The 19,150-nt window shown below is 48.0% G+C and overlaps 1 protein-coding gene across 9 annotated transcripts in view; it reads left to right on the top strand.

The window, feature by feature from the left end:
* RYR1 (ryanodine receptor 1) overlaps positions 1 to 19,150 on the top strand; it is a 144,960-nt gene that overhangs the window by 20,569 nt on the left and 105,241 nt on the right. For all 9 annotated transcript variants that reach the window (XM_080644317.1, XM_080644321.1, XM_080644319.1 and 6 more), the window contains exons 17-30: positions 218 to 351; positions 807 to 1,048; positions 1,581 to 1,773; positions 2,716 to 2,932; positions 4,969 to 5,073; positions 5,299 to 5,402; positions 5,890 to 5,973; positions 6,663 to 6,970; positions 7,788 to 7,990; positions 9,162 to 9,336; positions 9,507 to 9,715; positions 16,661 to 17,055; positions 18,035 to 18,167; positions 18,959 to 19,119. In XM_080644317.1, coding sequence (XP_080500443.1) covers positions 218 to 351; positions 807 to 1,048; positions 1,581 to 1,773; positions 2,716 to 2,932; positions 4,969 to 5,073; positions 5,299 to 5,402; positions 5,890 to 5,973; positions 6,663 to 6,970; positions 7,788 to 7,990; positions 9,162 to 9,336; positions 9,507 to 9,715; positions 16,661 to 17,055; positions 18,035 to 18,167; positions 18,959 to 19,119 — 2,663 coding nt within the window. The remainder of the gene's footprint in view (positions 1 to 217; positions 352 to 806; positions 1,049 to 1,580; positions 1,774 to 2,715; positions 2,933 to 4,968; positions 5,074 to 5,298; positions 5,403 to 5,889; positions 5,974 to 6,662; positions 6,971 to 7,787; positions 7,991 to 9,161; positions 9,337 to 9,506; positions 9,716 to 16,660; positions 17,056 to 18,034; positions 18,168 to 18,958; positions 19,120 to 19,150) is intronic.

The following is a 19,150-nucleotide window of genomic DNA, read 5'->3' on the forward strand; positions in this document are numbered from 1 at the left end:
CAACTCATATGGCCCCTACCGTCTCACCTGACCTTTCTCTTTGACCCTTGACCTTTCTCTGTGATCCCTGACATCCCACTTTCTCTACTTCCTCTCAGTCAAAATGTCCATCTCCTATTCTGACATACCGCCCTTTACTGCTAGCTTCCCACCCAGGGCCTCTCATGGATTCCTGCCTTGGTGCCCTTACATCATGATCTCTGACTTTGACCTCCAGGTGCTGGATGTGCTGTGTTCTCTGTGTGTGTGTAATGGCGTGGCTGTGCGCTCCAATCAAGATCTCATTACCGAGAACTTGCTCCCTGGCCGTGAGCTTCTGCTGCAGACAAACCTCATCAACTATGTCACCAGGTCTGAACCTAGCCTGACCTCACCCTGACTAAGAGACCCTTCCTCTATCTCCCACCCTGGACTTAACACCTGGTCCTCACAGTTGTCTGCTCTTGCCCCAGCTCACCTGGCTCCCCACTCTTGTCCTCTGTCCCTTCTCCATTTCTGCATCTGTCTGTTCCTTTCACTCTCTGTTCTGTCTCTCTCTATTTCTCCTCCTCATCTTTTCCCCCATCTCTCTCTTCTCTCTGTCTTTGGTGTCTGTCTGTTTCTATCTCTGCTTGTTCTCCCTTTGTTTCGTATTCTCTGCCTTCATGCCTCTGCTTCTCTGTTTTTCCTGTGTATATATCTCTTTTTCTGTCTCTGTCTCTTTGCCTTTCTTTCTCTCCCTCTCCCTCTCCCTCCACCCCTGCAATAACCTGGCTCTCCTCTCCACCTCTCCTTCATCCCCCACTCTTGTTCTCTCTCTCCTACAGCATCCGCCCCAACATCTTTGTGGGCCGAGCAGAGGGCTCTACACAGTATGGAAAATGGTACTTTGAGGTGATGGTGGATGAAGTGACTCCATTCCTGACAGCTCAGGCCACCCACCTGCGGGTGGGCTGGGCCCTCACTGAGGGCTACAGCCCTTACCCTGGGGGTGGTGAGGGCTGGGGCGGCAACGGGGTTGGCGATGACCTCTATTCCTACGGCTTCGATGGGCTGCATCTCTGGACAGGTATCTGAACTCTTCGGGGGGATGACCAACCCTGACCATTGACCCTAAAGTTTCCAAGCCTCTCACCGCATACCTTAGAGTTCTTAGGATCCTGACCCCCCCCCAAACAGGCCAACTTTTGATTCTTTACTCCTCATTTATCATGACCCTATACCTAGAGGTTCCAGAATCCTGTTCCTAATACATTTCTTCATAGCCTCCAGAACTCTGACCCCAGAGGATGTATGATCTGTGACCCTAGAGATCCCAGAAAACTGCCCAGATTATTATGACCTCTGATTTTGACTTCTGACTCCAAAGGATCCAAAATCCTAACTCCAGAAAGTCTTTAATCTCTGACCCCCCAACTTTAAGGGTCCTAACCTCAGGGAGCCTTGATCTCTGCCTGTTGCAGAGCTACAGAAACACTTGACTTTAGAGTTTCCAGGATCCAAACTCCATAAGATCCTCTAATATCTGCCCTTTGTCTCTTGAGAGCATTGGTCCCGTGGGACCTCTGACTTCTGACCCCTCCCTGGTGACCCTGGTGCAGGACATGTGGCACGCCCAGTGACTTCCCCAGGTCAGCATCTCCTGGCCCCAGAGGATGTGGTCAGCTGCTGCCTGGACCTCAGTGTTCCATCCATCTCCTTCCGCATCAATGGCTGTCCCGTACAGGGCGTCTTCGAGGCCTTCAACCTTGATGGGCTCTTCTTCCCTGTCGTCAGCTTCTCAGCTGGTGTAAAGTAAGGACTTGCCCCTGTCCCCTTGCCAGTCCCCAGACCTGGGACTGTCCTGAGACAGCTTCCCCAAGCACTGTCAACACCAGCAGCTCATCTTGAAGATGAGCTGTAAGACCCATAAAGGTCCCAATGACCTCTACATGACCCCGGACACTTTCAGTGTCCTCCCAGTGACCTTAGCTTCTCCCCAACTCCAGGTTCTTCTGGTGACCTTCAAGTGTCCCCAAAATTTCACAATGACCTTCTAAAAACTTCAGACTCTTAAATTACCTCAGACTGTCCCAATGACTCTATGCTATTCCAGTGACCTCCAAATGACTCCAGAATATGACGATGATCTTCTAATGACCCCAAAACCTCCCAATAAATCTGCAATGTCCTTGGACATTCCTAATGACTCCATACTCTTAAACACTTCTCAGTGACTCCAACATCTCTCAATGATCTTTCAATCGCTTAATCTCCCACTGACCCCGGAGTGACCCCACATATTTCAAAGACCTCTCAATTAGTCAGCCTTTTCCCAATGATCCCAAGCTCTGTGAGTGACTTCCCATTCAGGGACAATTATGGTTATCTCATAGTTACACCAGATTCTCAGTGACTCCCAAATGACCTTCTTGGTCTCCCAAAAACCTTCCAATATCCCCAAATGCTCTGTTGACCAAGAGCCTCCAAAAGACGTTCTGTGACCTTACATTAACTCTCTAAGGACCCCACACTTTCCTTCTTTGACTTTCCAATGATTCCCATTGACCTCAGACATTCTTTTCGACTTTAGAATATCCTTTCTGACTCCTTTTTAACCTTTATCATTCTTTGACTGTCCAGTGATCTCAGGTCTCCCCAGAACCTTCCACCAACCCTAGGATTGCTCCCTTACCGCTACTGAGCACAGACTCACCCCTGTAACCTGCCCCTCCAGTGACCTCACTCTCCCATCAGGGTACGGTTCCTTCTTGGTGGCCGACATGGTGAATTCAAGTTCCTCCCCCCACCTGGCTATGCCCCATGCCATGAGGCTGTGCTGCCAAGAGAGCGACTCCATCTGGAACCCATCAAGGAGTATCGGCGGGAGGGGCCCCGGGGCCCCCACTTGGTGGGCCCAAGCCGCTGCCTTTCACATACCGACTTTGTGCCCTGCCCCGTGGACACTGTCCAGGTAGTGCCTGTCCTGCAGGGGTTTCCCGGTGAGGCAGACTCCCTTCGGAGTCAGGGAGGTGGGGAGCTGAGCTGGAAGTTAGGAATCTTGTTTAATAGAGAGGGGAACTAAAGTAGAGAGGAGGAGGCAAAGGACTCTCAAGGCAGACTCCCCATTTCAGGGAGTCCTCACTATAGCCCCCTAAGGAAATCACTATTATTACCCTCAACTTACAGATGTGGGAAAAGAGGCCCAGACAAGTTAAACAATCTGTGCAGGTCACACGGCCGATTTGAACCTAGGCAGTGTGATTCCAAAGCCTGTGATCTTATCCACCACTCCCACGACCCTTATCCCAACCTGAACTCCCACCTTCCTTCCAAGCATGTCCCTGTAGCAGGGAATTTAAGTAGTGTTCAAGAGACTGACCACGCTCTGGCCGGTGTGGCTTAGCTGGTTGGAGCATTGTCCCATATACCAAAAGGTTGTGGGTTAAATCCCCGGTCAGGGCACATACCTGGTTGTGGGTCCAATCCCCATTCGGGGCTCGTATGGGAGGAAACTGATGTTTCTCTCTCTCTCTTCCTCCTTTCCTCCCTCCTTCTCTAAAATAAGAAAGCATGTCCTCCGGCGAGGATTTAAGAAAAGAATAAGAAAGACTGACCATAAGGGTTTGATTTTTATTTTTTTATTTTTTATTTTTTTTATATATTTTTTAATATATTTCTTTATTGATTTCAGAGAGGAAGGGAGAAGGAGAGAGAGATAGAAACATCAATGATGAGAGAGAATCATTGATTAGTTGCCTCCTGCACGCCCCCTACTGGGGGTCGAGCCCATAACCCAGGCATGTGCCCTTGGCCGGAATCGAACCCAGGACCCTTCCGTCCCCAGGCCGACGCTCTATCCACTGAGCCAAGACGGCTAGGGCAAGGGTTTGATTTTTAATATGTCACCATGAGCATGTGGCTTCACCTCTCTGTGCCTCAGTTTCCTCATTTGAGAAAAGGGGATAACAATAGAACCTACCTCATAGCATTGTTGTGAAGTGTGGATAAATTAATAAATGCAAAGTGCTTAGCACATTCCTGAGTAAATAGTAAGTACTCAATATAGTTCCTGTTAGTAGTAGTAGTAGTAATATTATTTCAGGGATGAACTTGTCATTCCCCTGTAGCCAGGCCAGAGCCCTGGGCCTCCTTCTTGATATCTCCCTCCTTAACCCCCAGCCTACTGGACATCCTCATCCCCTTCCCTCCTCTCCCCACAGCCACCCTGGTTCAACTATCTTCTGCCTGGAGAACAGCAACAATATAAATATTTATTAGACACCTCCTATGTGCCAGACATTTAGATAAACTACATACATTTAATAATTTATGGAAGTGATTTCACTGAATCCTTATGAGGTATTATGAGTTAAGTATTGTTCAAATCCTCACTGTACAGAGAAAGAAAGACACTTGACCATTCATTCAGCAAACATTTTCCGAGCATCTCCTCTGGGCCTGGCTCTGGACTGGGCAGGCCTGGGAAAATGGTAGAAACTGAGGAAGCCCTGGTTCTGTCCTCTGGAGCTTCCAGGACATGGGAGAGACAGACCCATTTCCAGACGACCCCTTAATTCTTTTTTTTTTTTTTTTTTTAATGTTTTATTGATTTTTTACAGAGAGGAAGGGAAAGGGATAGAGAGTTAGAAACATCGATCAGCTGCCTCCTGCACACTCTCCACTGGGGATGTGCCTGCAACCAAGGTACATGCCCTTGACCAGAATCAAACATGGGACCCCTGAGTGCGCAGGCCGACACTCTATCCACTGAGCCAAACCGGCCAGGGCACGACCCCTTAATTCTGATGATGCTGAGTCCTTACTTGGCTAGTTCCAATCCTGGAGTCAGGTCATGGAGATGGGGAGCAGGGCTTGGAATAGCAGAAAAGGTCAGAAGAGCATGCTGGGGGGTGGGGAGGGGAACAGAGTTTGCACATGTTCTCTGGAAGAGGGGTCACAGTGCAAGCTGGAGAGAACTCAGGGGCTCACGGATGTCTTCTGCCCCAGATTGTCCTGCCTCCCCATCTGGAGCGGATTCGGGAGAAGCTGGCAGAGAATATCCATGAACTCTGGGCTCTGACTCGCATTGAGCAGGGCTGGACCTATGGCCCGGTAAGTGACTACCTACAGTATCAGGCTGGACTTGCTGCAGAGGGGGGGCATGGCTCACTATTGGGAGGGGCCAGTGGCTGAGGGAAGGGCCTTTACAGCATGGGGCGAGGGGGTGTCCTTGGGTTTCCAGTGGCAGAACTAAGGGTGGGAGGTCAGGGGTCACAGTCTGGGAATGTTGGGGGAAGGGAAGAGGGAACCCAGAACTTGACCCTGGGGTTTCTCCAGGTTCGGGATGACAATAAGAGGCTGCACCCATGTCTTGTGAACTTCCACAGCCTACCAGAGCCTGAGAGGAATTACAACCTGCAGATGTCGGGGGAGACACTCAAGTGAGGGGGGTCCCGTGAAGCAGGGGCTGGTGGGGAGGGGGGTCCCATGGAGCAGGGGCAAAGGGAAAAAGGGAAAGTGAAACAGACTGAAAGAGAGAGAGAGAGAGAGAGGAAAAATGGCAAAAGAAACAGCGAGAGAGAGGCAGGGCTTGTGAGGCAGAAACTGACATAGGGCAAGAAAGAGAGATAGAGGCAGAAGGCAAGATAATCAAGAAGAGACAGACAGACAGAGAAATAGAGAGAGAGACAGAAAGAGGCAGAGTGGAAAATGGACAGTCAAAAGATACAGAGAAAGAAACAGGGAAAGACAGAGTCAGAGAGACAGAGACTAAGACAGAGAGAGGTGGGAACAAAAACACCCAGGAAGCTGGGGGAAAGATATGAAGAGAGCTGGAGACTTAGAGACAGAGGCAACAGGGGCTGCAGGAGAGAGACATGGGGCAGGGGACTGGGTGGGGTGACCCTATACCCCCACCCTCCACCCCAGGACTCTGCTGGCTCTGGGCTGCCATGTGGGCATGGCAGACGAGAAGGCGGAGGACAACTTGAAGAAGACAAAACTCCCTAAGACGTGAGTGTGGGTGGCCTCGTTCCCACTGGGGAATAAAGTATGGGGCTGGCATGATTGAGGGATCTTGTGGGGAGACTGGGGTCAGAGAAGAAAGGGCCATGAGTTGAAGATCATAGGCTCAGGGGTCACGGTCTGGAATCAGTGGTGTCTCGGGAGGTGTCAGGATTTTAGAGTTAGAAGTTCTAGAGGGAGAATAGAAGCATGTCAGGCCCCAGGGGTTATATGTGGAGGTTAGATGCTAAGTTAGAGGCCAGGAATCAGTGGAAAGAGGCGAGACGTTGTAAGGGATCCTAAAATTATAGGTGAGAGGTCCTGGGGATAGATAACAGGGTTCAGAGGTCAAGGGCTCCTAAGCTAGAAGTCTGGAGCAATAAGGTCTTGGGGTTAAAGGTAAGAAAGAGGTGAGAGGTCAGAGCATTCCAGGGTTAGAGATGAGGCTCCCAGAATCAAGATAGAGTCACAGAAGCCAGAGGTCAGTGAAATCAAAGCTTTTGCTAGGGTCACAGGATCCTGGTGTCAAAGGTCAAGCATCTCCAAGATTATTCAGGGAGTCATAGACCCCTAATGTCAAAGATCAAAGGTCAGAAATTCCAAGATTCGTGGCCTCTGAGATCCTGGAGACAAGGGTCAGTTCAGAGTCAGGGATCCCATAACACTGAGCTTATATACCAGTGCCACCACACCTGTAGGTATATGATGAGCAATGGGTACAAACCAGCACCGCTGGACCTGAGCCACGTGCGGCTAACGCCAGCACAGACGACGCTGGTGGACCGGCTGGCAGAGAATGGGCACAATGTGTGGGCCCGAGACCGTGTGGCCCAGGGCTGGAGCTACAGTGCTGTGCAGGACATCCCTGCACGCCGAAACCCTCGCCTAGTGCCCTACCGCCTGTTGGATGAGGCCACCAAGCGCAGCAACAGGGACAGCCTCTGCCAAGCTGTGCGCACCCTGCTGGGCTATGGCTACAACATTGAGCCACCTGACCAGGAGCCCAGTGAGTGTTGACCTCCGGCCCCAAGCCCTGACCCCTGATCTCTGAGCCAACTCAACCTCTGAATGGGCTACATCTACAATACTGAACCTCTACCCCTAACTCTGACCTTTACTCTGACCCCAACCCTGAACTGGATCTTAACCACTGACCTTGACTTAATGCAAACTCTGCCTGGACTATGACTGCGACACTGAGCCACCAGACCAGGAGCCCAGTGAGCACTGACCCTGATCCCAGACTCCAATCCCTGACCCCCAGCTATGATCCTTAACTCCTAACCTCTGGACTATAGCTAATACATGGAGCCACCCAACCAAGATCTCAGAGACCCCTAACTTGACCCCTGACCCATTGCTTTCCTCTAACAGCAGCCTTGACCCCTAACCCTGACTATGGTCCCCAGCCTTCAATTTCTCAACCCCTTGTTACAACCCCAATTTCTATTTCCTCCCTGACCCTGACTCTGACTTTCTCTTTGATCCAGCTCTTAATACTTGATTCTAAATATTAACTGTAATCTTGATCCTTAGCCCAAGACTATGACCATGACCGACCTGACTTCCTCCCTCTATGTCTCTGTCAGTATCTCTTCTCTGAGAGCTCTGACTGCTAAAGACAATAGGGGAGAAGTTTCACTCAGTAGGTCCCTTCTACCTTTCTTTGTCTAGTCCGAGATTTCCCAATTCTTCTCCTCTAACACCAAACAATTGTCCCTCTTCTCCCAGCCTTACCTTCGCTGGTTTCTCCCACCATCCTCTCATTGCCTTGTATCCACTCCCCATCCAGCCTCTTTGACTCTGTCTGGCCCCATTTGTAGGTCTGGTAGAAAGCCAGTCCCGTTGGGATCGAGTGCGCATCTTCCGGGCAGAGAAATCCTATGCGGTGCAGAGTGGTCGCTGGTACTTCGAGTTTGAGGCAGTCACCACAGGCGAGATGCGAGTGGGCTGGGCAAGGCCTGAGCTGCGGCCTGACATGGAGTTGGGAGCTGATGAGCTGGCCTATGTCTTCAACGGGCACCGGGTGGGTAGTTCCCTGGGCTCCACTTTGCCATGTCCTGTAGTCCCTCCCACAGCTCATATAGGTCAGCCCTGCCTCTGTCTGTGCCCCACTCTCTCCACCCATCCCTACATCTGATACCTTACTACTCACCCATTCATCCACCCATCCATCCTTCCCTCTTTCTCTGTCCATACATATATCTACCCATCATCCATCTCTCTATCCAACTATCCATTAATCCATCCACAAATCCAACTCTCCATCCATCTAATTGTCTGTCCAGATAATCACTTAACCATACACTTTTCCACCTACTTATTCATTTGTTAATTCAGCCGCCCACCTATTTAATCAATTTGCAATTTCACTTATCTATCCATTCATCTATTCAATAATTTAGAATGTGGAACCATTAAGTCATTTAAAAATATTATTTATTTCAGAGAGGAAGGGAGAGTGAGAGAGGGATAGAAACATCAGTGATGAGAAAGAATCATTGATCAGCTGCCTCCTGCACACCCCACTCTGGGGATCGAGCCCACAACCCAGGCATGTGCCCTGACCGAGAATCAAACCATGACCTCCAGGTTCATAAGTCGACGCTCAATTACTGAGCCATGCCATCTGGGCTCCATTAATTCATTTATTTATCCATCCAACAACTCATCCAATCATCCATTTATCTATTTGTCTATACCAGTGGTTGGCAAACTCATTAGTTAAAAGAGCCAAATATCAACAGTACAACGATTGAAATTTCTTTTGAGAGCCAAATTTTTTAAACTTAAACTTCTTCTAACGCCACTTCTTCAAAATAGACTCACCCAGGCCGTGGTATTTTGTGGAAGAGCCACACTCAAGGGGCCAAAGAGCTGCATGTGGCTCGCGAGCCGCAGTTTGCCGACCACGGGTCTATACTTTCTTTCTTCCCTGCATCAACCCATGGACTCAGTAGAGAACCTAAGCAGAAGGGAAGCAAAAGCATAAAAGCCTGTCCCTTACATTCCAGGGGTCATGCATACACATGTGGGGAAAGATGGGGACACTGTGGGGATGACCACTGCTTTGTCCCACATGTCCTGGACCTGACGCTTTGTAACGTGTATATTTACATGTCTCTCCTTGCTTTCTTATGTCTCCATTTCTTTGTGTGTCTCTTTCACGCCACATCTTCCCCTTTGCCTCCTCACAGGGCCAGCGCTGGCACTTGGGCAGTGAACCATTTGGGCGTCCCTGGCAGTCAGGTGATGTTGTGGGCTGCATGATTGACCTCACAGAGAACACCATTATCTTCACCCTCAATGGCGAGATCCTCATGTCCGATTCAGGTTCCGAAACAGCCTTCCGCGATATTGAGATTGGTGATGGTGAGGGCTGGCCTCATGGCCCCTTTCTGATTTTCTTCTGTCTGACCTGACCCTACACTGCCCGTTCCAGCCTCCCCTTCTTCCATCCTTTCCTTCCACGTTATCCCCTCCCCACAAGTCCTTGCCCTGCCCACCTATCTCACCTCTGCCCACTCACGCCCTCCCACCAGGTTTCCTGCCGGTCTGCAGCTTGGGACCTGGCCAGGTGGGTCATCTGAACCTGGGCCAGGATGTGAGCTCCCTGCGATTCTTTGCCATCTGCGGTCTTCAGGAAGGCTTTGAGCCATTCGCTATTAACATGCAACGCCCGGTCACCACCTGGTTCAGCAAAAGCCTTCCCCAGTTTGAGGCCGTGCCCCTTGAGCACCCCCACTATGAGGTGAGGACTGACGCCACTCAATACCTTCTGATCTGCCTCCAGACCTCATTTTCCCTGCAATTCTCTTCCCTGAGTTTCTCCTTTCCTTCCGTGTTAGCTGACAAACCGTGTACAAGGGGGTGTCAGGGTGATGGGTTCCCAGGGCCACCTTGTAGGGTATAACCTTGGCAAACTACAACCTTTCTCAGCTCCAGGTACCTTGCCTATAAAATGGGGAAATGGAGGAAAGAGAAGCTGGATTAAATGATTCCATTGGAAATTTCCAGTCTTTTAACTATCTGATCATAGACAAAGTTTAAAGAAATATAAACCTTGAGTACATTTTGGCACCCTCCTTACCAATTGTTATTTGTCTTTTCTGTTTGTTCATTTATTTGTTTTTAGTATCCTAATTTTTTAAAAATACATTTTTATTGATTTCAAAGAGGAAGGTCGAGGGATAGAGAGATAGAAACATCAATGATGAGAGAGAATCATTGATTGGCTGCCTCTTGCACGCCCCCTACTGGGGGTCGAGCCTGCAACCTGGGCATGTGCCCTTGACCAGAATCAAACCCAGGACCCTTCAGTCCCCAGGCCAATGCTCTATCACTGAGCCAAACCAGCTAGGGCTAGAAAAGACCACTCCAGTGTCTTTTCTTTCCCAGGGTTGAACTCAGGGTCAGACTCTTAACATAAATACCCCCCATTGACCAAAGTGATAGTCCTTTTCTCAATCTGAGAAGAACTTGAATCCCATGTGACTGAGGTTCAGCTGTAGAATCAGACAGAGCTGGAGCTGGCCTCTTACATTGGGCATGTGACTGTCTCTTCCTGAGCCCCAGTTTTCCCATCCATGGCATTGTTCGGATCTCCCTCTCACACAACCTTCCTCTTTTTTTTTTTTTTTTTACTGAATCATTTGAGTAAGTTGGAGACATCATACCTCTTTACCCCTAAACTTTCAATATGCATTTCTTCAGAACAGACTATGCTCTTACAGAACTACATGCAGTGCAGTTATGAAAATCAGGAAATTTAACACTGGTATAAACTGTCACCTAATTCACAACCCATATTTAAAATTTATAAATTGTGGCAATAATGTCCCTTTTTATTTCTCTGGTCTAGGATCCAATATGGTGTTTATTGCTATGCTTTTAATCTTAAAATAGAATGTTTCTGAGCCTTTCTTTGTCTTTCATGACATTGACATTTTGAAGTGTACAGGCCAGTTATTTTGCAGAATGTCCCTCGGTTCAGGTTTGTCTGATGATTCCTCATGGTTAGGTTCAGGTTCTGCATACTTGGCAGGGATTCCACAACATTTACATTGTGTAGGCTATCAGGAGGCACACGATGTCTCTGTATCTAAGTTGATGTCTTATATCAACTTAGACTCTGTAGTTAAGGTGGAGTCTGACAGATTTCCCCACTGTAAAGTCACTCTCTATTTGTAATTACGAAGACTTTGTGGGGAGGCATTTTAAGACTACACAAAAGTTGAAGGGTATTAAATGTGGAAATGTACAGTGTAGATTTGAGTTTTGGAAAGAGTCCTATTGACAGTAGAAGGTGACAGTGGAGACAGACCAGAGAGGTGGCTGGGGCAGGAGAAGATGATGGAGTAGCCGTGAACTTCCCAATTCCTGCCACTGCCAGTGGTCTTCACAACACAAAGAGCAGAATGCTAGATAGCAGTGAGAGTGAGAAAACTAGTATATACACAACACATGGACAAACATCATAGACATAATGTTGAGTGAAAGAGCCAGGCACAAGAGAACACATACTGTGGGGTCCCATTTGTAGAAAGTTCAAGAACAGGCAAAGCTAATCTGTGGTGTGATAAATCAGGAGGGTGTTACTGTGAAAGGATAACTCAGACATTTCGTTACTTTGCACACAAATCACAGGAGGGAGAGGTCAGTAGACTGTTGTCAAGGAGCAAAGTCCAAACAGAATTTATAAGGAAGGGAAGAGAGAGAAGATCCTGCCTTTAGTATGGGGACAGCAAATCTTTGTTGCACAGTTTGGGGTGAATTCTCTTTTTACATTTTAAAAATTGATTTGAGAGAGAGAAACATCCTCCCACACTGGCCCCAACTGGCCCCAGTATATGCCCTGACTGGGAGTCGAACCAGTCACCTTTCGGTGTACAAGGCGATGCTCCAACCAACTGAGCCACACCAGCCAGGGCTTGAGGTGAATTCTTTGGCTGGTGAGGAGCACAGAGGTCCATCTCAGCAGCCAGTCCTTCAGGAGGTCAACTTGAGAGGGGCATCAAAGAAAGGGAACCTATCCAATTGTTGATGGAGTCTCCAGAAAACTTTTTTTGTTCTTAAGTAATTTATTTTTATTTATTTATTTTTTTGCAGACACACTGTATTTAAGAACTTTTTTTTTCTTTTTTCTTATTTATTTATTTATTTATTTTAATAAATCTTTATTCAGATTATTACAATTGTTTCTCCATTTTCCCCCCATAGCTCCCCTCCACCTGGTTCCCACCCCACCTTCTGCCCTTACCTCCCCCACACTGTCCTCATCCATAGGTGTATGATTTTTGTCCAGTCTCTTCCTGAACACCCCCATACCCCTTTCCCCCTGAGAATTATCAGTCCACTCCCTTTCTATGCCCCTGATTCTATTATATTCACCAGATTATTCTGTTCCTCAGGTTTTTAATTCACTTGATTTTTAGGTTCACTTGTTGATAGATATGTATTTGTTGTTCATAATTTTTATCTTTACTTTTTTCTTCTTCCTCTTCTTTAAGAATACCTTTCAGCATTTCATATAATACTGGTTTGGTGGTGATGAACTCCTTTAGCTTTCTCTTATCTGTGAAGCTCTTTATCTGACCTTCAATTCTGAATGATAGCTTTGCTGGGTAGAGTAATCTTGGTTGTAGGTTCTTGCTATTCATCACTTTGAATATTTCTTGCCACTCCTGTCTGGCCTGCATAGTTTCTGTTGAGAAATCAGCTGACAATCGTATGGGTGCTCCCTTGTAGGTAATTAACTGTTTTTGTCTTGCTTCTTTTAATATTCTCTCTTTGTCTTTTGCCCTTGGCATTTTAATTATGATGTGTCTTGGTGTGGTCCTCTTTGGATTCCTTTTGTTTGGGGTTCTGTGTGCTTCCTGGACTTGTAAGTCTATTTCTTTCACCAGGTGAGGGAAGTTTTCTGTCATTATTTCTTCAAATAGGTTTTCAGTATCTTGCTTTCTCTCTTCTTCTGGCACCCCCATAATTCTGATGTTGGTACGCTTGAAGTTGTCCCAGAGGCTTCTTACACTATCTTCAACTTTTTGGATTTTTTTTTCTTTTTGCTTTTTCGGTTGAGTATTTTTTGCTTCTTTGTATTTCAATTCTTTGACTTGATTCTTGTGTTCCTCTAGTCTGTTGTTGGGTCTCTGTATAATATATTTTTTTTAATATATTTTATTGATATTTTACAGAGAGGAAGGGAGAGAAATAGAGAGTTAGAAACATCGATGAGAGAGAAACATCGATCAGCTGCCTCCTGCACACCTCCCACTGGGGATGTGCCCGCAACCAAGGTACGTGCCCTTGACTGGAATCGAACCTGGGACCTTTCAGTCCGCAGGCTGATGCTCTATCTACTGAGCCAAACCGGTTTCGGCTGTATAATATTTTTTATTTCAGTCAGTGTATGTTTAATTTCTAGTTGGTCCTTTTCATATCTTCGAGGGTCTCGTTATATTTATCGGCCTTTTCTAGGATATTCTTGAAAAGCCTTATAACTGTGGTTTTGAATTCTATATCCAGTCGTTTGTTTTCCTCCATTTCTTTAATTTGTGATCTGTTTCTTTGTTGCCGCATTTTCATTGCTTCCCTGAGTTGGTAGGGTAGCTTTGTGTGCTAGGTTTCCTATATGGCCCAGTGGCTCAGCCTCCCGTTAAACTGAGGTGGATACTCTTGGTGCACCCCTTTGTGGACTGTGTGTACAGCCTTGTTGTAGTTAAGTCTTGATTGTTGTTGGTATCACTGGGAGGAATTGACCTTCAGGCCAGTTGGCTGTGAGGATCAGCTGTGTCTATGCTGGGAGAAGTTTGGTGCTGGAGACAGCCTTATAGGATTAGACATGCAAAATTGCAAAAGCCTCTGTGCTCAGCTTGGTTGGGGCAGAGTCTCAGGTGGAGCAGACAGTCTTGGCTTCCCGTCAGCCTTGCCCTTGTGCGCAGGCACGCCTCCAGACCTCTGCCTTCCCCGGCTCCTGAGTCTCCGCCCGAGAGTCCAGATTTCCCCCACAAGAGCGTGGATCCCCAGGGGCTCGCCTGGAACTGGGGTTCAGTGCAGTCAGGGGCTTCCTTTCCCCTCCCGCCAGAGAAAGTCAGCCAGGCTCTCAGCCGCCCTTCCTCTCTGCGCACACAAAGACCCTTTGCCGTACCTCCAATTCTCTGTGAGCTTTTCTCTTTCCTTCTGGTTGTAGAATTTCCACTCAGTCAGCTTTCCTGTGGTTCTGGCTGGTGTCCGTTCTGTCTTTTAGTTGTAGTTTTGAAATTGTTGTGCGAGGAAGCAGTTTAGGTGCTTACCTATGCCGCCATCTTGGTTTCTCCAAGTAATTTATTTTTAAATAAGATTACAATGCTTTGATTATACAACATAGCATAATGGAAATTAAACCAACTCAATAAACCAAAAGAGAAAGAAAGCTTGGTTTTCTTCAATATCAGTACTTAAATCATCACTATAAGTACCTGATGTCCCAATCATATCTTATGTAGACATGAGTATAATCATTTCAAACATTTCACTTGTGAGTTTAATTTCTCATTTTTAGCTTTTATGAACTACTAGAGGCCTGGTGCACAAAATTCATACACAGGGGGTGTGTCCCTCACCCCAGCCTGCACCCTCTCCAATCTGGGACCCCTCGAGGGATGTCCGACTGCCTGTTTAGGCCCGATCCTACCTAAACGGGCAGTCGGACATCCCGCTCTCAATCCAGGACTGCTGGCTCCCAACTGCTCACCTGCCTGCCTTCCTGATTGCCCCTAACCGCTTCTGCCTGCCAGCCTGATCACCCCCTAACCACTCCCCTGCCAGCCTGATTGATGCCTAACTGCTCCCCTGCCAGCCTGATTGCCCCTACCTGCCCTTCCCTGCAGGCCTGGTCCCCCCCCAACTGCCCTCCCCTGCAGGCCTGGGTCCCCCCCAACTGCCCTTCCCTGCAGGCCCAGTCACCCCCAACTTCCTTCCTCTGCCGGCCTGGTCACCCCTAACTGCCCTCCCCTGCAGGCTTGATCACCTCCAACTGCCCTCCTTTGCAGATCTGGTCCCTCCCAACTGCCCTCCCCTGCTGGCTATCTTGTGGTGGCCATCTTGTGTACACATGGGGGCAGCCATCTTGTGTGTTGGATATTTGCATATTACTCTTTTATTAGATAAGATAATATAACTTATTTTCAATCCTATGATACCTAGTGTTTATACAGCAGCAAATCTCACATGTGCAATTAAATGATTAACTGGGACACAGATTTTAGTTTTTAGCCGCAGACAAAAATTACACACTGCATTCAGTACAGCAGAGTATATTACATTAACCAGAGCATGGCATTTCATACACTTATTGCAGGATTGGTATTTCTTTCCCTTTGAACTGAACCAGAAAACTTTTGAGAGTTTGTACTTGGAGCACACAGGACAGACATCTGTCCCTCTACCTGCTTCTGTCCTTTATTTAGGCCAGGTCGGTGCATCTCCCTCATCAGAAACTCGCATGGTCCTTGAGAGGATAGTGACTAAACAGGAACTGAGGGGGCTCCTGGAGGCTTTGTTGTGTTCTGTTTCTCCTTCTGGGTGCTGGGCACACATGTGTGTTCACTCTGAAAACTCAAGGTGCTATGCACTTATGATGTGTGCACTTTTCTGAGTGTTATGTTTCCATTTATAAGTGTAACAATTTTTTTTCTGGGACACCTTTACAAAACCCTGGGCTGCTCTCCCCAAGAGGTCTCCCTGAGAGACCAGGATGGCAAGACCTTTGTTCTGTTCACTGCTGTGTTCCCAGAACCTGGAACAGTGCCTGATATACAGTAGGTAGTCAGGAAATATCTGTGGGTTGGATGAATGGATAGATCGGTGGACAAGTGGACAGGTGGATGGACAGGTATATGGACGAATGAATGAGTGGACAGATGGATGGTTGGATGGATGAGTGGACTGATGGATGGGTGGATGGGTGACTTGGTCTGGAGTAAGGCCTGTGCGTAGGTAGGTTTTTTTTAATACTCACTGGAGGACATTCTTTCCATTGATTTCTAGAGAGAGTGGAAGGGAGGGAGGAGGGGGAGAGAGAGAGAAAGGGAGAGACAAATCGATTGGTTGCCTCCCACACATGCCCCCCAGGGTACATACCCTTGACAGGGAATCGAACCCAGAACTCTTCCATCCACAGGCTGATGCTCTAACCCAGGTGTCCTCAAACTACAGCCCGCGGGCCACATGCGGCCCGCCGAGGACATTTATCCGGCCCGCCGGGTGCCGCTGCCTGTCCTGCTTAGCAGCCGACTTGTCCCGGGCCCACAGTGCGCATAGGAATTTGTTCATAGTTTTTTTTTTAAACTATAGTCCAGCCCTCCAACGGTCTGAGGGACAGTAAACTGGCCCCCTGTTTAAAAAGTTTGAGGACCCCCTGCTCTAACCACTGAGCAAAACCTGCCATGGCTATAGGTAGGTTTTGAAAGTGATCCCAGTGTCTGACTAGGGCTGCCACTGTACCAGGTGCCCAGACAAAGGTTGACAGAGGACTGACTGCACCCCATGGCCAAACTGTGTGCTCCATGGGGAGTTTATCCACCCAGAGGAGGGGATACTTTTGACTGATTCTCACACAGGTGCTCTAAGGCCTAATGGTGGCTCGGTGTGTAACCAGGTTTAGGACCAATGGCCTAGCCCAACTATCAGGCTCAGTGCTTCCTGCCCCTCCCCGCAGGTGGCCCGTGTGGACGGCACTGTGGATACACCCCCCTGCCTGCGCCTGACCCACCGCACCTGGGGCTCCCAGAACAGTCTGGTGGAGATGCTCTTTCTTCGCTTGAGCCTTCCAGTCCAGTTCCATCAGCACTTCCGCTGCACTGCAGGGGCCACCCCTCTGGCATCCCCCGGCCTGCAGCCCCCTGCTGAGGATGAGGCCTGGGCAGCAGAGCCTGACACAGACTATGAAAACCTGCGCCGCTCAGCTGGGCGCTGGGGCGAAGCTGAGGGGGGTAAAGAGGGAACTGCAAAGGAGGGGGCACCTGGAGGCACCCTCCAGGCTGGGGCAGAGGCCCAGCCTGCCAGGGCGGAAAATGAGAAGGATGCTACCACAGAGAAGAACAAGAAGAGAGGGTGAGTCAAGGTGGGGCCAGGTGAGGCCTAGGGTCTGTCCTGGGACCCCCAGTTAGACAACCTCAATAACTTGATAAACCCCATTGTATCCCAAGGTATCCCCATATATGCGAAGTAAGTCAGAATACTGATGGATCCTATCATGTCTCAAGTGAACGCCTTTATTTTCCTAGGAAGCTCTAATTTCACTGAGAATGTAAAATTGGGGTACCCCACTATGTCTATGGAGAACTTCACTATCCTTGGGGTACCTGGTGGGCCTCAAAGCATTTCACCCAATGGGCTTCATTAACTATGGACTTTATAGGGAGGACCTCAGTATCTTGGCAGAGTTGACCATATCCCAAGGTAACCCAGTGAACACCAGTGGTCTTCTAAATCAGGGTCATTTCTGTGTCTCACATGTACCCCCAAAACTATTTCAAGGAATGCCCTCAGAAGGCATTAAACTTGAATTGAAATGAAATCAGCTTTCCCCTACTATGGTAGTGGTTTTCAATGGGTGTAGTTCTGTGTCTTTTGCGGTGGGTGGGGGGGCTGGAAATGATGGAAGATTTTGGTTATCACAGATTGGGTTATCACAGCTGCTCCTAGGGTCTCCATCGATTCTACTTGCTTTCAGTGTACCGGACAGTGCCACACAAGAAAAATGGTCCTTTCCCAAATTCCTTTAACACCCATATGAGAAACGCATATGAGAAATGCTGACATAGGGGGACCATTGTATGTCCCCAAGGGAAGCTCCATGTTCCCAGATGCTCCTCTAAATTTGGGTCAACCAGCATTCACAACCTCAGAGCGCAGCACTTTCAGAATAGATTAGGCTGCCATAGTTGGGAATTCTATCCTTTAGGGGCAAGGCCTTGGGTATGAGAATATAGTTAGGACAGATGTGGGCAGCATGAATGTTGTAGTCAGGAGGACTGGAGGGCTGGGCTTGAGAGCTAGTTCTTACACAACTTCTCCTCCCCACCACCAGGTTCTTATTCAAGGCCAAAAAGGCTGCCATGATGACCCAGCCACCAGCCACTCCAGCTCTGCCACGACTCCCTCGAGAGGTGGTATCTGCCGATAACCGTGATGACCCTGAGATCATCCTCAACACCACCACGGTGTGAACCAAGGACCTTCAACTTTAGAAACCTGTCAGATTTCAGAATTTCATGTGATTCCTAGGAACTGCCATACCTCAATATACACTGGAGACTCCTTTGAACTCCTAGATCCACAGAGCCTAAAAATTGTGGGAATCACTGTGAAGTTACAAAGCACACTAACATAACTCCCAGGGATCTAAAAACATCCAAGGGATAAACCAATATAAACTTGGGGCCCCAATATTTGTATTCACCCATATAAACTCAATATATCCAAATTTAAGTTATTCTAGCATATTCCTGGGAACCAAAATTTACAATTATTCCAATAGTTTTGGGATTCCCCAAATCTAGAACATTTCTGAGACAAACAGCCATGTTAGGATCATGGGTGATCTGGGTGCCACTTGGGTCTTCTTGTCAAAAAGCTCTATGGTTTTTTCCATCAGTAAAATGGTAATTATAAGGTTATTACAATTGATGGTAATTGTAAGGATTATGTGAGTTAATTTGTGAGCTAATTAGTGAGCTGTTTGTTAGCCATTGTTTATTTGTAACTTTGCTGTAACCTGAGGAGAGACCCAAACTTGGGGGTATCACAAAATACTCCCAAAGGATTCCCGAGTTTAGAAATACATCAATAAACACAGAAACAGAAGGACATAGACCCAGGGGGTCTCAAATCTGGAGACTTGTTAAATTCCCAGAAGACACTGAGAATCCAGAGAAACCCACTTAAAGTCCCAGGGAAACCGTATGTCACCATTCTTTTGGACTGACCACTGATTTTCCCTTTGCCTCTCCAGTACTATTACTCTGTGAGGGTCTTTGCTGGCCAGGAACCCACCTGCGTGTGGGTGGGCTGGGTCACCCCTGACTACCATCAGCACGACATGAACTTTGACCTCACCAAGGTCCGGGCAGTGACAGTGACCATGGGGGATGAACAAGGCAACGTCCATAGCAGGTGCCAGGGAGGGGTGGGGACTGTGGGAGGC

The sequence above is a fragment of the Plecotus auritus genome, assembly GCF_963455305.1.
Source record: "Plecotus auritus genome assembly, chromosome: 10".
Classification (NCBI taxonomy): Eukaryota; Metazoa; Chordata; class Mammalia; order Chiroptera; family Vespertilionidae; genus Plecotus; species Plecotus auritus.